Genomic DNA, 21,007 nt, shown 5'->3' with positions numbered 1-21,007 from the left:
GTAACTCCAGACTGTATCAGGGTAAACTGCCTTCCTCCCAACATCTATGATCTCAGTTTCCCAAATTTCTTCCTTCATGATCACCTGAGTTCCAATCCAAATTAAGTAAACCTGGGACTCACATTTTTAACAAGCGGCCCAGATGATTCTTATGTTTGAGATACTATGCATGAAATTTGTTAATAAGTATCCTGAATCAGAGAAATGAGACTTTAAGCTTCATTTTGTTTCTGCCCCAGGTTCTCAAACTTTACCATCATCTAAATCCATACTACCTAGCTGGTTTAAAAATACTGACACTGTGGTTTTTCTATCAAATCTACAGAATTAGGTAATTCGACAGTACTATGCACATAAAATGAACACTATGAACAATCACTGGGTTGTGTTCTTGAGTTTTGCTTAGTTCAATTAGGGCTTCCCTGGTGGTGCAGAGGTATTAAGAGTTGACCAACAGAACAGCAGAAAGCTAACTAATTACAGAAAAATTCAGTCTATAGTATTGAACACATCGTTACCCAACCTACAGTGACAGGACTAGGAAAACTCCACCTTTCTTGGTCACCTGTTAATGTACTGCTGTTTCACCCAAATCAATGACTAGAAATTTGGCTTCACTATGACAATCTGCTACATACAGTAACTCTGAGATCCCTATTGGTAACAGTACCAGGAATAGAAAATTAAAGAAAGGAAACTACTTGATTATGTGTGCACACATAATGAAGATTTTTAAAGATTGTGCTCCTTTGCTTCACATGCTTTTAGCCTGTCAATGCCTCTTAAGAGCACTTTATTCTCTCATCCCTTCACTTTCCTAATTTTTTTCCTAATCACTAGTCATAAGGTGAAGAAATCAGAAACTTCTTTCCATCTTTTACTCTTGTAGCTTTCCACAGGCCCAAGGTGGTAATAGATTCTTCTGGTGGGGGACAGTTTAAGAGAGAATGGAGAAATTAAGTTACAGGCAAGTCTTCACAGAGAGAATCAGTCACCTAAGTGCTATTTTCCCTTCTAACTTTTGTATTTCAGAAGCCAAATTTGACTATAATTCTTGTCAGGCGTCATCAGCACAGAATACTCATAAAAATAATCAGTCCAAATATTTAACATCCCTACAAAAGCATGTTTAGGCTATAGGGAGTACCTAGTTACACCTGAAAATAATCTACAAGGCTGATAAGATTTCCGTTTAACTAGCCATACACAAAAAATAAGAATTCAGTGATTTTAAAATTTTTGTATGAGTAAATTTAGAGTTTCAAAATGCTAAAGTATGAATATAAACATTTATGACGTATCCTTGTCAAAACATACTAGTAGTTATCCAACCCCGACATTAGGTGAATAAAGAAAATAATTTAATTTAGTGCCACATATATACTCTCCTTTTAATAGGAAAATATTTTCTAGTACTGTAACAACCAGATACAACTTTTTACTTGCCTGTTGTCACTGTTTCCTTCAGGTCAAGCTGAACCCGCTGCATTTGTGCAAACTGGTGCAAGGCTGATACAGGATTTATCTCTCCACGTTTGTATTTCATTATAAATTCTTTAGGTATTTTTTTTGGAGGAAGGACAGGATTTGAAATAGATGAAAGACCTTTTGAAAGCAATGGTTCTGGAAAATTACCTAAAAATAAATGTTTATGCTTGTCAATTTGGTTAAATTAAAGAGAGTAATAAGACAAGCAAAAGCACTAAACCCTTCCCTAAAATGGAAGACAATTCCACACACACAGTCACATGTGTTTTTCATCAAAAATGTTTCTACTACTAAAGAAGTTTAACCTGTTATATATAGACCTTCTGGAGTACTAAGGCTATTGTGCAAAGTGCTGTTATTGTCAAAGCATAAAGTGATATCAAAGAATCAGGATTTCAGTGATGTCAAGGTCTTCAGAGGCTAAGTCATTTTTACAAGAGGTCACTGAGGCCTAGAATGTAGTTAGATTTGGTACCAGAACCTAGAGTCTGCTTTCAATTCACTATTTTTACCTTTTAAGCTGAATTCAACTGAATTTCTACTGTGTGTGTCCTGGCTTTCCACTTAACACTACAGTAAGTGATATGTGGAATACAACCCCTTATAAATCCAGTTCTTCCCTGAAAGGCATAAACACAGACTCACTTCAAAAAGGCAAGACATATTGGAAGTGGTCTTGTGCTCAAGCGGTAAAGAACAATTAAGTGAACAGCCAGGGGAAGCATTTCTATTGGGCTGGGGGTCAAATCCAAGTTTTAGTTGGGACATGGCCACAGGTAAATGGATATATATTCTGGAAACAGTGAAACCGGAAGCTCATCAAAACTGACTGGACATCCCAGAATCTTACAGAACTTAGGCATTATTATAAATGTAAAAGAGTTTGTACCCGTCACTTGCGTAACCTTGGATGCCATGTTTGACAGGCTGTAACTTTCCGAGGAATATCCTGTGGGTGTTGTTACCGTCTGGGCTGATGGCTGAACTGGCAAGTTCTTTTTCAGCATCTGGGCAAAGCTAGGGACCCGAGAACTCTGAAACCAGTCATTGTTGCCAGACATTTTCTCACCTACAAATTGTTAAGAAAATTAGCAGAAAATTTAAAAAGTACTACGTAAACTAAAAATACTTACTCTGAAATAAAAACAACCACATTCCCATACATGGCCTTTTCACACACACACACTCCCATGACATGCGCTTCCATGATGTCATGACTGCTTTATGACCAGTTATATGGTGACAGAACTGTCTCCCAAATCCCTCCCCAAAGCACTTCTACAGGGAGGAAAGGAGGGACGACGTGGTTTTTGGAGAAAAGTCTTTCTCGGGGGTCAGGGAAAAAAAAAGGAAAAACAAAAATCTGAGAGCCCTCCAGTGGCCACCCGGTTGGCGGCCTCCTGAGCCCCAGCCTAACTCCCACCCACCGGTATTGTCCTTCTTGCCCGGCGGGCCGGACTTCGCTGGCGGGCAGCTCTGACCGAGCCGCAGGCCAGGTCGCAGGCCGGGGGCTCGCCGGCCGGCCGCCGACGACGCCGTTGCTTCTTTCTCCCGGCCTCAACCTCTCACTTCAGACAGCTTGGCCCGAGAGCCACGCGGCAAGAAGGGCGTCTTTCAAAAGCCGCCTCGTGGAGTCACCGCAGGACCCGGGCGGACGCCTCACGCAAGCCTCATCCAATCACCAACCGTCCTTTCGGCCCGCGCTCCCGCCCCCGCGCCTGAGCCAGCGCGTGCCTGCCGCGCGCCAAGGCTTGCGATGTCAAGTGACGCAGTGATGTCGAGCGTCGCGCATTGCGCATGTTCAAGGCCTCGTTGAGGTACTACAGGTTTTTTGTGTGTAGGTAGCTGGACCCATTGGCCTCCTTGTCTGCTGGGAAAGGCAGGTAAGATCACACAGTTCAGCCCCTTCACTCTCCTGCCTGATGCCCTCCATGCACACCTGCCTGGTACTCCTTCCATCCCGACATAGCACTGGAATAGTGCCTCCTTATCTATTATTGGGATCTTCCCTGCTGGCTCAGCGGTAAAGAGCCCACCTGCAATGCTGGAGACGCAGGTTTGATCCCTAGGTTGGGAAGATGCCCTGGAGAAGGAAATGGCAGCGCACACCAGTATTCTTGCAGAGAAAATTCCAGGGAGAGAGGAGCCTGGTGGGCTACAGTCCATGGAGCCGCAAAGAATCAGACATGACTGATCACTCCTATCTATTATAGGATCCCTGGAGGCAGTCCTAGGGTACCTATGTGTGGGTCGTTTCAGGAGACCCTTTGCTTTGTCCACAGTTATACTCTCAGAAGGTACCTGTGGACAAGGTTTGGCCTCATGGTGTGTTTGTTGTTTACAGAAAAAAGCCTCCCTGGACTCTTGCGGAAGCCTCACGTGGAGCCAAATAAGCAACAGTTTCGAAAACTGGTTGGGGCTTGAGAAGCTAATGACTGATAAATGCATGATACACACAAAGTGAGTGTCTCCAGTTCTTTGCTCTTGGGAAAGGTGAAGGAGGCACTAATGGAGGTGTTGCTGATAGATCATTGAAAATATTTTAAGTAGTATTTTACAAGTATTTAAACAGGTCTTGGCATGAAACCCACAAGGACTTCAAGGGACTGAGGGAGATTGCTATAACAAAATTTAAATGCTCCTCTACTCTTTTATCTGGGAAAGGTTTCTCAAGGGTTAAATCACTTAAAAAGAAAAATAACAGAATTGATGGTATTCTGTATCATTACAGCAAGAAGTAACATCCGTCCACAAATACAGGGGCTAATTGGGAGAAAAAATAGCCTCATATCTCTCATTAAGCAATTCATTTTCAATAGAAGCAGCACATTTTTCTTTAGAGGTTATCAGAATGTGTTGACTCTGATGCTCTGATCAAGTGCTCATTAATAATTTTAACGATAACTCAGTTTAGATTTCTTTCTTAACGTTGAGAAACTTCTGCTTACAAGAGTTAAAAAATTAAAATGTTGCCAAGAAGTGTGCTCAGGATGGTGATCAAAGCTTCAAAGTACAAAAATAGATAATTTCATTAGGACCAAACTTGAGTAGGGACATGGAATGGAAATAGAAGCTGAAAAAGTAAAAGGAATGTTTAAAAATTACTCTTAAAAATTATTACAGCATATATAAATGTTTTATTTTGAAATATTTAGATTTACAGAATTGTAAAGATAGAGTGCTTCTATATTCTTGCATCCATTTCCCCTAGTGTTATCATCTTACATGGTGTAGTATATTTATCAAAACTTAAGAAATTAACATTGGTACAGTACTACTACTAACTATACTGTATACTTTATTTGGATTTCACCAGGTTTTTAACTGAAGTCCAGATTCAATCCAGGATTCCATGCCATCACGTCTCCTTAGTCTTCTGCGGTCTGAAATAGTTTTCCAGTCTTCACTTGTTTTTTCATGATTTGATGCTTTGATCCTTTTTCATGATTTTGATATTTTGTGGAATGGGCCTTAGTTTACATTTGCTGATGTTTTCTCTTGGTTAGACTATAATTAAGGATATTTGATAAGATGGAGGTGAAGTGCACATCTTGTGGCATATCAAAGAGTACATGATATCAGCAACTACTAGTGGTGATGTTAATCTTGATGGCTTGGCTAAGGTTGTGTCTGTCTGGTGTCTCCACTATGAAGTTACTATTTTCCCTTTTCTATACTCTGTTAGAAGGCAGCAAAGACATGAGGGGAGGGAAATAGAGATCCACCTTCTGGAGAGAGGTGTACCACAGAGTTTGTGGTATGCTCTGCTAAGTTGCTTCAGTCATTTCTGGCTCTTTGTGACCCCATGGACCATATCCAGCCAGGCTCTTCTATCCATGGGATTCTCCAGGCAAGAATACTACAATAGGTTTGCCATGCCATCTTCTCCAGGAGATCTTCCTGACCCAGGGATCGAACTTGCATCTCTTACATCTCCTACATTGGCAGGCAGGTTCTTTACCACTAGTGCCACCTGGGAAGCCCCAGAGTTTGTGGACATATGTTAAAACCACCATATTAATAAATATTTTGAGGAAGATAATTTGAGGATCTGAAAATATCCTGTTTTGCCCTAGAGTGTGATTCACTAATTTTCACTTTGCCTGAGGCAGTTTTTACTGTGGTATTCTTTTTTAAAATGTTTTGTCAGTTAAATTTCTTCTTTTTTATTAAAATATAATTAACACATTGGAGAAGGAAATGGCAACCCATACCAGTATTCTTGCCTGAAGAATCCCATGGACAAAGGAACCTGAAGGGCTACAGTCCGTGGAATCATAAAAAGTCAGACACGACTGAGTGACTAACACGCACAATTAACACATAACATTAGTTTCATGTGTAAAACATATGTTTTGGTATATGTATATACTGCAGAATGGTCACCACAAATCTAGTTAGCATCACCACATACAGTTATAAATATTTTTTCTTGTGATAAGAGCTTTTAAGATCTGCTGGGCTTCCTGGTGGCTCAGACAGTAAAGAATCTGCCTGCCATGCAGCAAACCCGAGTTTGATCCCTGAGTTAGGAAGCTCCCCTGGAGAAGGGCATGACAACCCACTCCAGTGTTCTTGCCTAGAAAATTCCATCAACAGAGGAGTCTGGCGAGCTACAGTCTATGGGGTTTCAAAGAGTCAGACATGACTGAGTGACTAACACACACATCGTAGCAAATACTGTGTGTGACATGCCCAGGACTTACTTATCTTATAACAGGAAGTTTGTACCTTTTGACATGCCTACCCCTTGCCTCTGGCAACCACCAGTTTGTTCTTTGTATTTATGACCTCATTTTAAAAAAATTCCATAGGTAGGTGAGATCATACAGTATTTATATTTCTCTGTCTTGTTTCACTTAGCATAAAACCCTCAAGGTCAATCCATTTTGTCACAAATGATAACATTTTCTTCTTTCTATAGGTGAATAATATTCACTTGTATGTATATATATCACACCTTTATTCAGTCCTCCATTAAGGGACATTTAGGTTGTTCCATGCCTTGGCTATGGTAAATAATGCTGCAGTAAACATGAGGGTGCAGATATCTTTTCCAGTTATTGGTTTTATTTCCTTGAGATAAATAACCAGTGGTGGAAATGCTGGACCATATCATAGTTCTATATTTAATTTTTTGTGAACTTCCATACTGCTATCCATTGCCACTGAATGGATTTATATTTCCACCAACGGTGTATGAGAGTTCCCTTTTTCTTCACGTCTTCACTGACACTTGTTATTGTCTTTTAGATAATAACCGTTCTATCAGATGTTAATTAGTATCTTATTGTGTTTGGATTTGCATTGATTTCCTTGATAATTAGTGATGTTGACACCTTTTCACGTACCTTTTGGCCGTATGTATACCTTCTTATGTATTCAGATCTTCTCTCTGTTTTTAAAATCAGATTGTTTGGGTTTTAGGTATTGAGTTTTATGAGCTTTTTATATATTTTGGATATTAACCCTTATCAGATATATGATTTAAATTTTTTTCTTCATTTCAGAGGTTGCTTTTTCATTTTGTTAATGGTTTCCTTTCCTATGTAGAAACTTTTTAGTATGGCTTATTTATTATAGTCCAACTTGTTTATTTTTACCTTTTACCTATGTTTCTATTAGGACTTTTATGCTTTCGTCTTATTTTATGCTTTCAAGTCTTTAATCCATTTTGAATTTATTTTTGTGTATGGTGTGAGATAGTCATCTCGTTTCATTTTTTTGCATGGGCTGTCCAGTTTTATTGGAAAAACTAACTGCACAGTTGCACTCATCTCGCACGTAGTAAAGTAATGCTCAAAATTCTCCAAGCCAGGCTTCAGCAATACGTGAACTGTGAACTTCCAGATGTTCAAGCTGGTTTTAGAAAAGGCAGAGGAACCAGAGTTCAAATTGCCAACATCTGCTGGATTATGGAAAAAGCAAGACAGTTCCAGAAAAACATCTATTTCTGCTTTATTGACTATGCCAAAGTCTTTAACTGTGTGGATCACAATAAACTGTGGAAAATTCTGAAAGAGATGGGAATACCAGACCACCTGACCTGCCTCTTGAGAAACCTATATGCAGGTTAGGAGGCAACAGTTAGAGCAGGACATGGAACAACAGACTGGTTCCAAATAGGAAAAGGAGTACATCAAGGCTGTATATTGTCACCCTGCTTATTTAACTTCTATGCAGAGTACATCATGAGAAATGCTGGGCTGGAAGAAGCACAAGCTGGAATCAAGATTGCTGGGAGAAATATCAATAACCTCAGATATGCAGATGACACCGTTCTTATGGCAGAAAGTGAAGAGGAACTAAAAAGCCTCTTGATGAAAGTGAAAGAGGAGAGTGAAAATGTTGGCTTAAAACTCAACATTCAGAGAACGAAGATCATGGCACCTGGTCCCATCACTTCATGGGAAATAGATGGAGAAACAGTGGAAACAGTGGCATACTTTATTTTTTTTGGCTCCAAAATCACTGCAGATGGTGATTGCAGCCATGAAATTAAAAGACGCTTACTCCTTGGAAGGAAAGTTATGACCAACCTAGATAGCATATTGAAAAGCAGAGACATTACTTTGCTGACTAAGGTCCGTCTAGTCAAGGCTATGGTTTTTCCTGTGGTCATGTATGGATGTGAGAGTTGGACTGTGAAGAAGGCTGAGTGCCGAAGAATTGATGCGTTTGAACTGTGGTGTTGGAGAAGACTCTTGAGAGTCCCTTGGACTGCAAGGAGATCCCACCAGTCCATCCTAAAGGAGATCAGTCCTGGGTGTTCATTGGAAGGACTGATGCTAAAGCTGAAACTCCAATACTTTGGCCACCTTGTGCGAAGAGTTGACTCTTTGGAAAAGACTCTGATGCTGGGGGGGATTGGGGGCAGAAGGAGAAGGGGACGACAGAGGATGAGATGGCTGGATGGCATCAGCGACTCGATGGACATGAGTTTGAGTGAACTCCGGGAGCTGGTGATGGACAGGGAAGCCTGGCGTGCTGTGATTCATGGGGTCACAAAGAGTTGGACACGACTGAGTGACTGAACTGAACTGAATCATTGTATAATCTTGGCTCATTTGTCGTAAATTAATTGACCACATATTCATGGGTTTATTTCTCTGCTCTCTGCTCTACTCCATTGGTCCATGCATCTGTTTTGTGCCAGTGCCATACTGTTGGACTACCATAGTTTATAGTATAAAGTCAGGAAGTGTGATGCCTCTGGCTTTGTTCTTTCTCAGGATTGCCTTGGCTATTCGGGATGTTTTGTTGTTGCACACAAATTTTAGTATTGCTTGCCTTCTTTAAAAAATGCCATTGGAAATTTGAGAGGGATTGCATTGAATCTTGTCAGTTGCTTGAGTAATATGGACATATTACCAACATTAATTTTTTCAATCCATGAGACTGGACTATTTCCACACAAATATGTATTTGTGTCATCTGCAGTTTCTTTCATCAGTGTCTTACAGTTTTCATTGTATACATTTTTCAACTTCATAGATCGTTTCTTCCTAGGTAATTAATTCTTCTTTGATCCAATTGTAAATGGGATTGTTTTCTTAATTTCTCTTCCTGATAATTTTTTATTAGTGTATATGAATGCACCAGATTTTTGTATACTGATTTGATATCCAGCAACTTGTATGTTTTGTGGATGCAAGCCCTATTGGCTTTCATTGCTAGATGTTTTGGGAGTTCGTATCTCAGGTGTGGGTCTTAAAATTGCCAGATGTGGGGTTCAGACCTTTTGCTCCTCAGGGGGAAGCTCGGAATCATGAGTTTCCTACGGATTGTGGGTCACCACACTATGGGTGGAGTTTTCAGCAAGATTGTGTCTCATCTGCTCCTACCTGTGTTGATTTGGGGTTTTTTTGGATTGCCCGTTGCGTAGGAGTCTCTCAGCTATAGTTTTGTGGTTTCTTTCAGAGGAAATTTTTCTATATGTAGCTGTACATTTGGTGTGTCTGTGGGAGGAGGTACGTTCAGGATCTTCCTACTTCACTATCTTCAACCAGAATTTCTACTGTGGGGTTCTAATGGTAGTTTTCTGTTTCTCTCATTCCTTTCATATTTGTTATTTGAAATTCATTTTAAGAAAAAATTCTTCCCCTTACATGCTAGTGTGGGGCCAGTGATATTTATTATTTGAGTATACTCCAATACTGTTACTATTTTGTTGCTCAAATTATTCCAGTGCTGGGATCTCTTACACTGTAGTCTCCTGTACCCTTTTGACATCTTCCTGTTTTTAAAAAGTATTTATTTATTTTCTGGAACTATAAGATGCTTTTATTTTCCATCCCTTAGACTTAAAATTGGCCATTTTTCCAGGAACCCCTGGTTATTTTTATTGGATAATGATAGTGATAAACTAACATCTTAGAGCTAGTTGTACTTGTTGCTTTATAAGTTTCATTGCTTCCAAAGTGTCATTGCTTCTATGCTTGCACAGAGAACAGTACGTTAAGTTTAGCATATGAATACTGTGGAGATGCAATCTGATGTTTTGGGCCCCATTTTTTTATGTAATTAAAATTTTGACACAGCCAAAGATTGATCAGTTTTAGGTGAGATTTACCTGATTGAGGCTTTGGGACAGATAATTCACATAATTTGCATTATTTTCAGTGAATTACACAGTAAAAAGCTTAATTTAGTGTTTAAGGAATTTCAGTGTAATTTAAATGATCTTTTATTTCAAAACTATATGAGTGTTGCTATATGATTTTAGTAAACTGCTTTAGATTTAATATTATGTAAATATTAGTTTATATGTATATTAAATAACAAATGATTGAGTGCCAGTGTGTAAGTGAAAATACACCATGTTTTAAATCCTTGCTTTCACATTTCTGACATACTAATATAAAGTTAACTAAACATCAGATGGCCAGAATATACTGTGTGATTTAAAGGACATTTTGGGAATTGTTAAACTATAGTACTTTGATCCTTCATACTTGACTCTCTTATTATTTGACAAGGAAAACTATGGGAATTGGGTGGGATAGTGAATTTCCCATCTCATACTCGACACTACTATTAACCAAGTTGTATAAGCTGAAAACCCAGGAGCAAGGCCATAGTGTAATGCTGTGAATGAGGACACCAAGCCAAGGGGGCAAGTGGGGCTCAAGTCCGCCTTCACTTTGCTAACCAAGCTGTATGGCCTTGGTTTGGGTCTTCTTTGGCCTAAAGAACAAATGTTATTTCTAACTTCTTATCTAATTAACATAATTTCCTTGGCTATCCCCAGGAACTATCACTGACTCCTTTCCTTGAGACTCCTCTGAGTCGTGATTTATTTGCAAAATAAGCAGGTTATCATCTACTTCACACAGTTGTTGGGAGGAATCCATTAATTGGTAGACAGAAACAGTTTAGCACTATACCTGTTACCCAGTAAATGCTTGGTATTATTTTGTCTCATATATGAATAAGCACTGAAATTTTTAAAGTTAACTTTTAAATGTTTGTCACAGAATTTAACATATAAAACTTCTAAGAAGTTAAATAGGTGGTAGAACCCTCATTTCAACTGGTCATATGGTGGCTGGATATTTCTTGTACCACCCATTCCATGTCAGTTGCCTTCAGTTAGTGTTTCAGATGACTGGGGCTCCTATTCAGTGGAATAATCTGTCAGGGACTATGGAGGATTTCTGGTTTTACTGTACAGTACTTGAAAACTTTCAAGTTAGCATGCCTCAATTTCATGGATGTTGGCAGAACACATGAGATTCATGAGTCCGTGATAAAGAACTTTTTTATTCACAGTGTGGGTATCAGCATGTCTGAATGTTTCTTCTTGTCCCCAAGTCCCATGGAAGCAGCATGTATAGGTCCAGATGGATGCTGCACACACAGTGAGGTGGTGTTACAAGAGAAGAACTTAAAAGTTAAAATAGAATTATGAACAGTTAATTCATATTGAAAGTCTCTCAGTCGTGTCCAACTCTTTGAGACCCCATAACTATACAGTCTATGGACTTCTCCAGGCCAGAATACTGGAGTGGGTAGCCTTTCCCTTCTTCAGATCTTCCCAACCGAGGGATTGAACCCAGGTCTCCTGCATTGCAAATGGATTCTTTACCAGCTGAGCCACAAGGGAAGCCCAAGTATGCTGGAGTGTTAGCCTATCCCTTCTCCAGAGGATCTTCCCAACCCAGGAATCGAACCAGAGTCTCCTTCATTGCAGGCAGATTCTTTACCAACTGAGAAAAATTCTTAATTTTTTATGACAAAGGAGACCCTGTATCTTCCAGGGCTGTAGGTAAATCTACCCTCTGCTCTGGGGCTGGGTAGCATCTCTATTTTCCAGAGTTGTTCGCTGTACAAATATTGAAAATACAGTTCTGAACAGAGAACGGTTAAGTCTTACTTGCAAAATGTGTGGAAATGTGGGAGACACACTGAGAATATCTTCCAAGATAATCTTTATTTCTGAGAGGTGTGAGTGCTAACCGAGATGCCTGTGGTTGCTGTACTCTGCCACTCATTTAGAGGCACTAATAGGGTTTGCCTTGGAGTGATCTATGTTGCCTCTATTTGTAGCAGCAACCCTATTTCCCCACAATTATTAATAAAACAATCAGTTCTGTACCCAGTACCTTTTCTAGTTCAACCAGTTGGCATCTTAAAACCAACTAGGTGGCATCCTCCGATTCTAATTTAATGAGACTGTTGTGTGTTCCTCATGGAAACATTTCTTCCTTGGATACTGAGAGCTGTTTTCAGTGGAATTGGATAAAGGTATACATTTTGAAGGTGCTTGTTTGGTATAATACTGAAAGGAGATACTTTATCTTTCAACTCTGTTATCAGATCTATATCTTCTGAGAGGTAACAGTATGGGATACTGAACGCAAGTTTAAAACATCTACTACATGGTGTAGGGTACCACACCAGCTATATATCTTTCTTAGATTGAGAAATCACTGGATCTTCAATAGGCTAGTCTACCATTATAAGTCCAGCTGCATGTGGGTAATGATAAAACTAGTGAAACCCATGGGCATCAGCTTTCTCTCATTGTAAGGTAGGTAAATTTTCATTCTGTTAAAAAAATGAATAAACCTGTTAACAAGACACTAATATTAAAGTAATACTAACAATAATAATAGTAAAGTATTTAAAAAGAAAACTATTATGCTTAAGATCAATAAATACCTGCTTCCTCCTCTCCAAAGGTTGAAATTCATTGAGACACATATCAGAGTTACGGATATTAAAAGTCAGCTTTATTGCCTAATGAATCTAAATTAGAAAATGTGCTCAGCTGTCTGGCCAAATGGGGTTGCTGTCACTCTCTAAATACACAAAGTTCCTTGTTCTAGTAACACAAACTGGACAAACCCAACTTGCTTGCCCCTTACAGTATGCACAAGGGAGGAAATCAGAACTGCATCCTCCTTGCAAACAGGCTGGCTTCAGAAGGTGAAATGAGAATAGGCTTAGCTCATTTTCTTATCTCTAGAGCACCCAAATGGATTAGGTCACTTCTGGGGAGTAGTGAACACCAAGTTGGGAGAGAAATTGGGTTATTATATTCTGGAAAGGCACTCATAGCGGAAACATGAAGCCTAGGGAAAAGAGCTTATCAAAGAGGTAGTTTAGCAATTTATCTATCCTGCACCACTTTACTTGGCACTTGACTTGATTGCCTGATTGATCAACCTGTATTCATTCTGAGCACTCAAGCTTTCTTGTTACCTCCTGTTACCGCCCCCCCCAACCCCCCATATCTAGACCACTGGGTATACACCTAATGACCAGGGTCTTCTTGCCATCGTCCTTGACAGCATTTCTCTCTCTCTGGCATTTTTTTTTTTTTTTAACAACAGCATTTCTCTTCAGAAATGCCTCCCAACATCTGATGGTTCTTTTGAGAGCTTTGCTAGGGCTTATCACATATCATTGCCTGAAAAAACTGTTTGAACTTGAGTTCAGAGCCTTTCCTGGGCTTTGAGTTGCTCAGCTCTGACCTACACAGGTAAAGCAGACAAAATTCACAAATCCAGAACTTACTGAGTACTGGGCTCAGTTGAGGGCTGTCTATCCATCTAGTTAAGGATATTCTATGCTTGAGGTCCCAAATGGAAACAACAAAGAGAGATTCTCAACTGACCTTAGAGTATGTGCTAGAGACAAAGGGAGATGGGAGCTCTCACTGTGTGAAGGGCATAGCATTCCAAGTACGGCACTATCAGTAGTTTTAACACAGATTATAAGCCCATGCAGGCAATCAGGTTTATTCCACTAAACTTTAGAAGACACCATTCCTTAGTAAGGATAGAGAAAGTTCTAGAGCAATTCTGTTTAGCATAGTCCATGGACTGAGGTCACTGAATTATTAATGTTCTGTAAGAAGTATAGAAATTGAGTTTGTGTTTAGAAATTCATACAGTAGTCTACAGAACATAACACTAATAGTAAAACTGAGTCTAAAAGTTTAAAATTAGAGCTTTCATTTCATATGTTTTTGAATATTGTATAAAATGTTTTCATTTCAAGTAATTGGTTTTTACTGTATTTTACAAGTATTGCTTTGGTAGTTTAGACTGTTACTACAGATCTGTATTTGGTGTTTCAAATAGGTAATTTAAAAAATGGTTCTTTACTATAGATAGTTTGTGAATCCTTTTAATTTTGTTACATCATTGGAATTTTATATAAAATCTAGATACATAATGTGATTTACTAGACTAGGGTAAGGTACATGATACTCAAAATAAAATTTTGGCAGACTGCCTGGAAACCGTTATCTACACAGAGCTGTATCATGCTTTTCTGATTCAAGAATAAATACTAGAGATCATTCTTTTTTTTTTTTATAATTGCATACTATTTCACTAAGTGGGCCATTTAATCTGTCTTCTATTGATGGACATTTGAATTGTTTCCAATCATTTATGAAGAATACTGCAGTGAATATTCTTACATAATTATTTCACACATAATGAAGAATGCCCAGTAATGAATGAGACTGTTCAAGAAGAGATTATATGTCTTTAATAGCTCTTGCCTAATTGTCCTTCATTGGGGTTGTGCCAATTTACATTCCTACTAGCAGTGTCCCCCAATATATGTTTTTCTCATAGTTTTGTCCAATAAAGCCACAGGAATTTTGAACAGTTTTAGATTTATATTCCCCTTTTCTTTTTATGGGCTTTTCAGGTGGCTCAGCAATAAAGAATCCATGTGCAGGAGACTTGGGTTTAGTCACTGGATCAGGAAGATCCCTTGGAGAAGGAAATGGCAGCTTGCTCCACTATTCTTGCCTGGGAAATCCCATGGACAGAGGAGGTTGGTGGGCTGTAGTCCACAGGGTGGCAGAGAGTCAGACACTACTGAACATGCACACAGCTCCAGCAGCAGCTTTCTTTTTAAAGCATTATCACAGTAGGGGCCAGAAACAGAGTTTATACTTGTCACTTTTTAGTAATCTCAATATCAACATAAAAACCATGGGAAATTTTTAACATTTAGAACTTACTACTGGCACACTGTTTCTTTGAAGCAGAGAGTTAATACCTGAAGTACAACTCAAGGAACTAATTTAAAATTTTACTTGTTTTATAAAGTAACTATCTTAGATACTTCTCTGGTAAGCTTGACCAATAGCATTAATATACACGTATCGCTCCCAACACTAGAACTGCCAAGTGGAAAATAGAGATCAGGAAAATGATGCATAAGATGGTTTGGGGAAATACAAAATTATGACTCTAGACTCTAGGGTTTTAGTTCTGCTACTGAATTGCTGTGTGACCATACACAGCACTTCTTAATTCTCCCACCAACACTTACCATACATACGTATCTACATACATACCTGCACACACATACCCATGGCTAAGTGTCTTGACTCTTGAGCTGTTTTTAATCTGTCAGAGAAAATAAGCACAGAAGTCTGCACCAGAGGCTTTCTTGAGGTGTTTTCTCACCAGTAGCTTAACAGAACAATACCTAGTATTTCTGAAGCCTCTGCTATGCCTCTCCAAGAGCTAATTTTTATAAGTATTAATTATTTATATGAAATAATTAACTGACACAGGAACTGACACAGTAACTGACACAGCAGGGGCATCTATTAATTGTAAAAATAAACTATAAAAGGAAGAAAAATCTCAAACAACTATAGACTGAAATCAATTATTGTGACTTTATTACAATAGTTACAAACAATACTTTAGTGGTATTTATTCATATCACAGTTACTCATACTATATACAATAAGTATTTATACAAGTCTACATTTAAAATAAAAAAGAAAAAGCAATTAATGTCCAAAAAAATACCCCTCACAGTATCAACAAGATTTTTTCTAAAGTTATGGCCAATAACAAAGGAAATTCACAGTTATTCTGAAAATATTTTAAAGATGCAGGAATCATATTGCACATAATATAATTATAAACCTTACTGAACAGATTTGTATATTTTAATCTAGTTTTTCACAAAATTTACATTATCATGCAATACTTCACTGTGTACAGAATAGTGGAACTAGAATAAACAGGTTAAGTTACAAACAATATAATGGCCACAAAATTAAAATTTTTTAAGTTATATTTAAAATAATTTTATTATACAAACCCACCCACCCCCAACACTCCAGTGTAATAAAGCTTAACGGACAGAATCAAAGTTTGTTCACAGATTAAGTTACTTTTTTAGTGTTCTTCTTTGTCTTTTCCTTTCTTTTCCTTTTCATCCTGTAGTGCAGTACCGAGTTTTTTAATAAGAACTGACAGAACCTTGTCCAGTGGATCCATGACTCCTCTTTGAAGCCATTTAGGAATAGTAGTCCTGGCATGATGAAAGCCCAATTTTTGAAGAATATAATCAACACCTACTGGATCAATTTTTCTTCCAGTCCAAGAAATTAATCTAAAATAATTATAAATTATTATTATTAATGAAATCCTGAAGGTAGGTTCAGGAACATCACTAAGCCTCCACAGTATGCTCAAGAAAAATATTTTCAGTAGATACAACTGATTATCTAACCTATAATTCCTAGATGCACTATAACAGCACTCAAAAAATGTGTGAGCCTATGCAGCAATGAAGTTTAGTGTATTTCATTGTGATTAATTTATTTCAGGCCTCAAGTTACTGGTCTTCTTAAAACCTTTAAAGGATACCTGTTTCACTCAAAGATGTTGATTAACTTGATGGGGGTGGGGGAAATCCTTTCATGATGTACATGTATATCCAATTATGATGTTATACCCTTAAAGTATCTATTTTCTCAATTATACTTCAATAAAGCTGGGGGAAAAAAAGACTAACATTTACTGTTTGCTATGTGCTAAACATCTTTTGAAGAAGAACCATATTTCCTTCCATATAGAAGAACTGCATTAATGGAATACTCCTCGTCTTTCTCTGCCCCCTTACTGATGGTTTATCTACTTGGAAAGTTAACAGAGGAAATGAGTAGGGTAATTAAGTACCCTCCTTACCACCTACTCTTTCGGAGCCATTTGTCTTAAACTGTTCTTCCATGCCAGAGATTTTTCGAGAACAGGTCCTCAAATAGTTAGCTCAAGACTGTTTATGGCTGCCTGTAACTAGGTGAGAAAGCAGGTCTGCTGACTGCACAACTCTAGCATCCCTTTGCCCCCAACCTCCAACCCCTCTGAGCTCTATCACTGAGACCCTGTAAGTAAGTCCAAACCTGGACTTTGTAATAGACATTGTTGCCTGACACTAAACAACATTCTCTGTTATCAGCTTTATCAGTGTTAAAGGTGTCATTTTGATTTCTAGCTGCCTCTTACTATTTCAATTGATCCTGAACTCAGGTAGGGAAGAAGAGGGTATTAATCATTAGTCTGCTAAAACTATAACAGTTATAAGCATTTTGCATTAGTTAACTCATGTAACCACTGTAACTGTATAAGGTAGGTAATACCATTTTCCAAAATCTCCACATGAGGCAGCTGAGACAGATCCTTTGGCCCAGGTCACTCAGCCACTATGCTATATAAATGAGCTTAGAGCAGAGCTTTTTAACCACATTTTCCACTACTATATCATATAACTTAACTAGTCTCTTGATAGTTTTCTAAAGAAGAAAAATAAATGTTTATGGCAAATTTAACTATTTTTATTCTCATTTTAAATTAAAAGATAGTCAATTTCACTATATTTGATATTTATATATACTAGTTTTTTGCACTAGGACCCTTGAAGTATCTTAATATTGCTCCTGAGTATCTTGCTCAGTAATACTGAGTAATACTGAGTATTGCAGTATCAATATTGCACTGTTAATATTTCTCATAAGGATATGTTACTAATACCAAAGTGCTTTTATTTGGTTACCACAAATTCTATTAAATACAGATAACTAACATGAAATATGATATGTATTATGTAGCTCTGGTTATAACTGTTAATTAGCAGTGTGATAATATATTGATTGGGAATTATTCTAGGAATGAAGCTATACTATCACACCACATCAGAAAAGCAAAAAGTCAGCAGCTGTAGAGGTTATAAGTGATTAACATGAAAATATCTGTTGGTAAACCACATTTAACCTACTGAATTATTTATAACCTTTTTCTCATAATAATCTCATAGGAAATAGGTAAAAATATACACCCATTACTTACCTAAGAGTGGGTTCTAGATGCCACGTTTTGCACATAAAATCTCTCCAGTCCACAGTAGTGTAAGTGATGCTGTCTTCTCTGTCTTTTTCAGAGGAATTTTCGTCATGAATGATAACTGGACTTTTCTGTCCTGGTCGAGTAGATAAAATCCGAGGTGGAAAAATGGCTATAATGAAAATGACATGTTAATATTGCAAATACGTATTACAAATTTATTTTAAATCACTGTATGAACAAAGTAATTGGCTCTTTTTATTTATGAACTGGACAAAGCCTCATTTAATTACATTTCTTAAAAAGTAGTATTTTAAAATAAGCCATAGATAAGTGCCAATGTTTGGTATTTCTTGGAGAAAGACAGTATCAAAGTTATTTTAAATAGCTCTATTGAGGTAAAATTCACTCAAGTGTATAATTCAATGGTTTTGTAATGTTAATGGCTATATATATATATTTGAACAGTGGTACTAAGGAGTTTTTTAGGTAAGCGGTTTTTTTTCACTCTTCATAGTTGAATACTCAGATAAATGCTTTATGAAAAATGAAGATGTCATAAAAGATATATTTAAAATAAAATTGGAGACAAAGGTAGCCTACATATGATCTTTAATAAATACAGTATGAATGGAATTGTTTCCTTAATTTCTTTTTCTACTTTCTCATTATTAGTGTATAGGAATGCAAGGGATTTCTGAGTGTTGATTTTATGAAACTGGAGCCGATTATACAGAGTGAAGTAAGCCAGAAAGAAAAACACCAATACAGTATACTAACACATATATATGGAATTTAGAAAGATGGCAATGACGACCCTGTATGCAAGACAGCAAAAAAGACACAGATGTGTATAACGGACTTTTGGACTCAGAGGGAGAGGGAGAGGGTGGGATGATTTGGGAGAATGGCATTGAAACATGTATACTATCATGTAAGAATCGAATCGCCAGTCTATGTCCGATGTAGGATACAGCATGCTTGGGGCTGGTGCACGGTGATGACCCAGAGAGATGTTATGGGGAGGGAGGTGGGAGGGGGGGTTCATGTTTGGGAATGCATGTACACCCGTGGTGGATTCATGTCAATGTATGGCAAAACCAATACAGTATTGTAAAATAAAGTAAAATAAAGTAAAAATAAAAATTAAGAAAAAATAAAAGAGAAAAAAATAAATACAGTATGATGTCTATAGGGCACAGATTTTAAAGACACAAATTGGGCATAAAATATTATGAAATATGTATTATGTACCTCTGGTGATAACTGTTAACTAGCAGTGTGATGGAGAAGGCAATGGCAACCCACTCCAGTACTCTTGCCTGGAAAATCCCATGGGCAGAGGAGCTTGGTAGGCTGCAGTCCATGGGGTCGCGAAGAGTCGGACAAGACTGAGCGACTTTCTCTTTTCACTTTCATGCATTGGAAAAGGAAATGGCAACCCATTCCAGTGTTCTTGCCTGGAGAATCCCAGGGATGGGGGAGCCTGGTGGGCTTCCGTCTATGGGGTCGCACAGAGTCGGACATGACTGAAGCGACTTAGCAGCAGCAGCAGCAGTGTGATAATATATTGATTGGGAATTAATCTAGGAATGAAGCTGTGCTATCATACCACATCAGAATACAGATGTCTTCAGTTATTGCTGTTCTGTTGCTCTGCTTTTGTTCATTGTGGTGGATACAGCAGTATAATTAATCTTGATGTTCTGGAAATATGTTGATTCTGCTCTAAACATGTTGTTAAGAATTTTCTACGGCATGTTTATATTTATTTTGGTCAAAACAACTTGCTTTAATTTTTAAAATCCCCATAGGTAATAATTTTGTTATTGTAATTTCGATAATCAAATGTTTCCTCTTTCTTAGTGAAATAAGTTCTTAGAACAATTTCTATAAAAATACACTTTTGAAAAGAAATACAGTTTATGGAAGACAAACACAGTATTTCATAAAATGACAAAGGTTCCACATAATTTCTGAGGGAAAGAAATCTGGCAGGCATTCATATTTAGGTACTGAACTTCACAGAACTTTAGAATCTGTTTCTCTGCATGATGTTTAAATATTAAGGCAGAGAGAAAAACAGGAGAATAAACAGTGTCCGGTATATGCTGTTGCTCTATTAGAAGACGGGATCTAGGGATGTTGTGCTTAGTCGCTCAGTTGTGTCTGGCTCTTTGCAACCCCATGGACTGTAGCCTGCCAGGCTCCTCTGTCCATGGAATTCTCCAGGCAAGAATATGTATATCTATGTCTATTATATACAATATTTTCTATTATATACTTGCAATCATTTTACCTGAAATATCTCATAAATTTCTCTTAGCCATATTATTGATGTCATTCTCCCTGAATTTTTGGTACATCTAGATTAAATAGTAATGGAAGAGCAATTCAATTTAAGTATGCTACTTCTGCACTCTTTCCACATGGTCTTTTGATAATCTGTATTTTCTTCACTCAAACATTTCATCGTGAGGCTATTTTGAAATATCTTATATTTCTATCTTCTTGAAAAAAATGAAGCAGTATTACAGTGACCTATTCCAAGCATTTTTTAAAAGCACGTTTTAGCATTGTGTATTCATATATAGCTGTACATTAAATATTTTTGAGTGAATAAAGACAATCTATTTGGAGAGCATTCCATTTCATGACATTTCAAACTATCTCATTGTTTTAAACAGTTACAGAGTAGTTTATTTCATTGTATGGACACATTGTAATATATTCAGCCAATTGCATATGGATATTAGGGTGACCATATGTTTCTTAGTGGGCAAACATTTAAGTTTCCAGCAAGAAAACCAATGTTATTTTACTCATAAAAACAAGACACCAGCTAAGTAAGGAGATCCAACCAGTCCATCCTAAAGGAGATCAGTCCTGGGTGTTCATTGGAA

General features: G+C 37.7%; 2 protein-coding genes across 4 annotated transcripts in view; both read right to left on the bottom strand.

The window, feature by feature from the left end:
* The window catches only part of ADAD1 (adenosine deaminase domain containing 1), a 45,436-nt gene extending 42,381 nt beyond the window's left edge, over window positions 1–3,055 (bottom strand). Inside the window, exons 1-3 of the mRNA XM_005691287.3 lie at window positions 2,916–3,055; window positions 2,378–2,557; window positions 1,447–1,635 (exon numbers count right to left, since the gene is read on the bottom strand). Coding sequence (XP_005691344.1) covers window positions 1,447–1,635; window positions 2,378–2,549 — 361 coding nt within the window. The 5' untranslated portion in view covers window positions 2,550–2,557; window positions 2,916–3,055. The remainder of the gene's footprint in view (window positions 1–1,446; window positions 1,636–2,377; window positions 2,558–2,915) is intronic.
* The window catches only part of KIAA1109 (KIAA1109 ortholog), a 202,471-nt gene continuing 197,087 nt past the window's right edge, over window positions 15,624–21,007 (bottom strand). For 2 of the 3 annotated variants that reach the window (XM_018061504.1, XM_018061505.1), the window contains 2 exons: window positions 18,111–18,276; window positions 15,631–16,374 (listed from right to left, as the gene is read on the bottom strand). In XM_018061504.1, coding sequence (XP_017916993.1) covers window positions 16,158–16,374; window positions 18,111–18,276 — 383 coding nt within the window. In that variant the 3' untranslated portion in view covers window positions 15,631–16,157. Of the gene's footprint in view, window positions 16,375–18,110; window positions 18,277–21,007 lie in introns of all 3 variants that reach the window. The other variant, XM_018061506.1, reaches the window with a different exon arrangement.

Source organism: Capra hircus, chromosome 17 (genome assembly GCF_001704415.2).
Source record: "Capra hircus breed San Clemente chromosome 17, ASM170441v1, whole genome shotgun sequence".
Taxonomy (NCBI): domain Eukaryota; kingdom Metazoa; phylum Chordata; class Mammalia; order Artiodactyla; family Bovidae; genus Capra; species Capra hircus.
The sequence above is the reverse complement of the archived record's forward strand: the minus strand, read 5'-3'. Positions and strand labels throughout refer to the sequence as shown.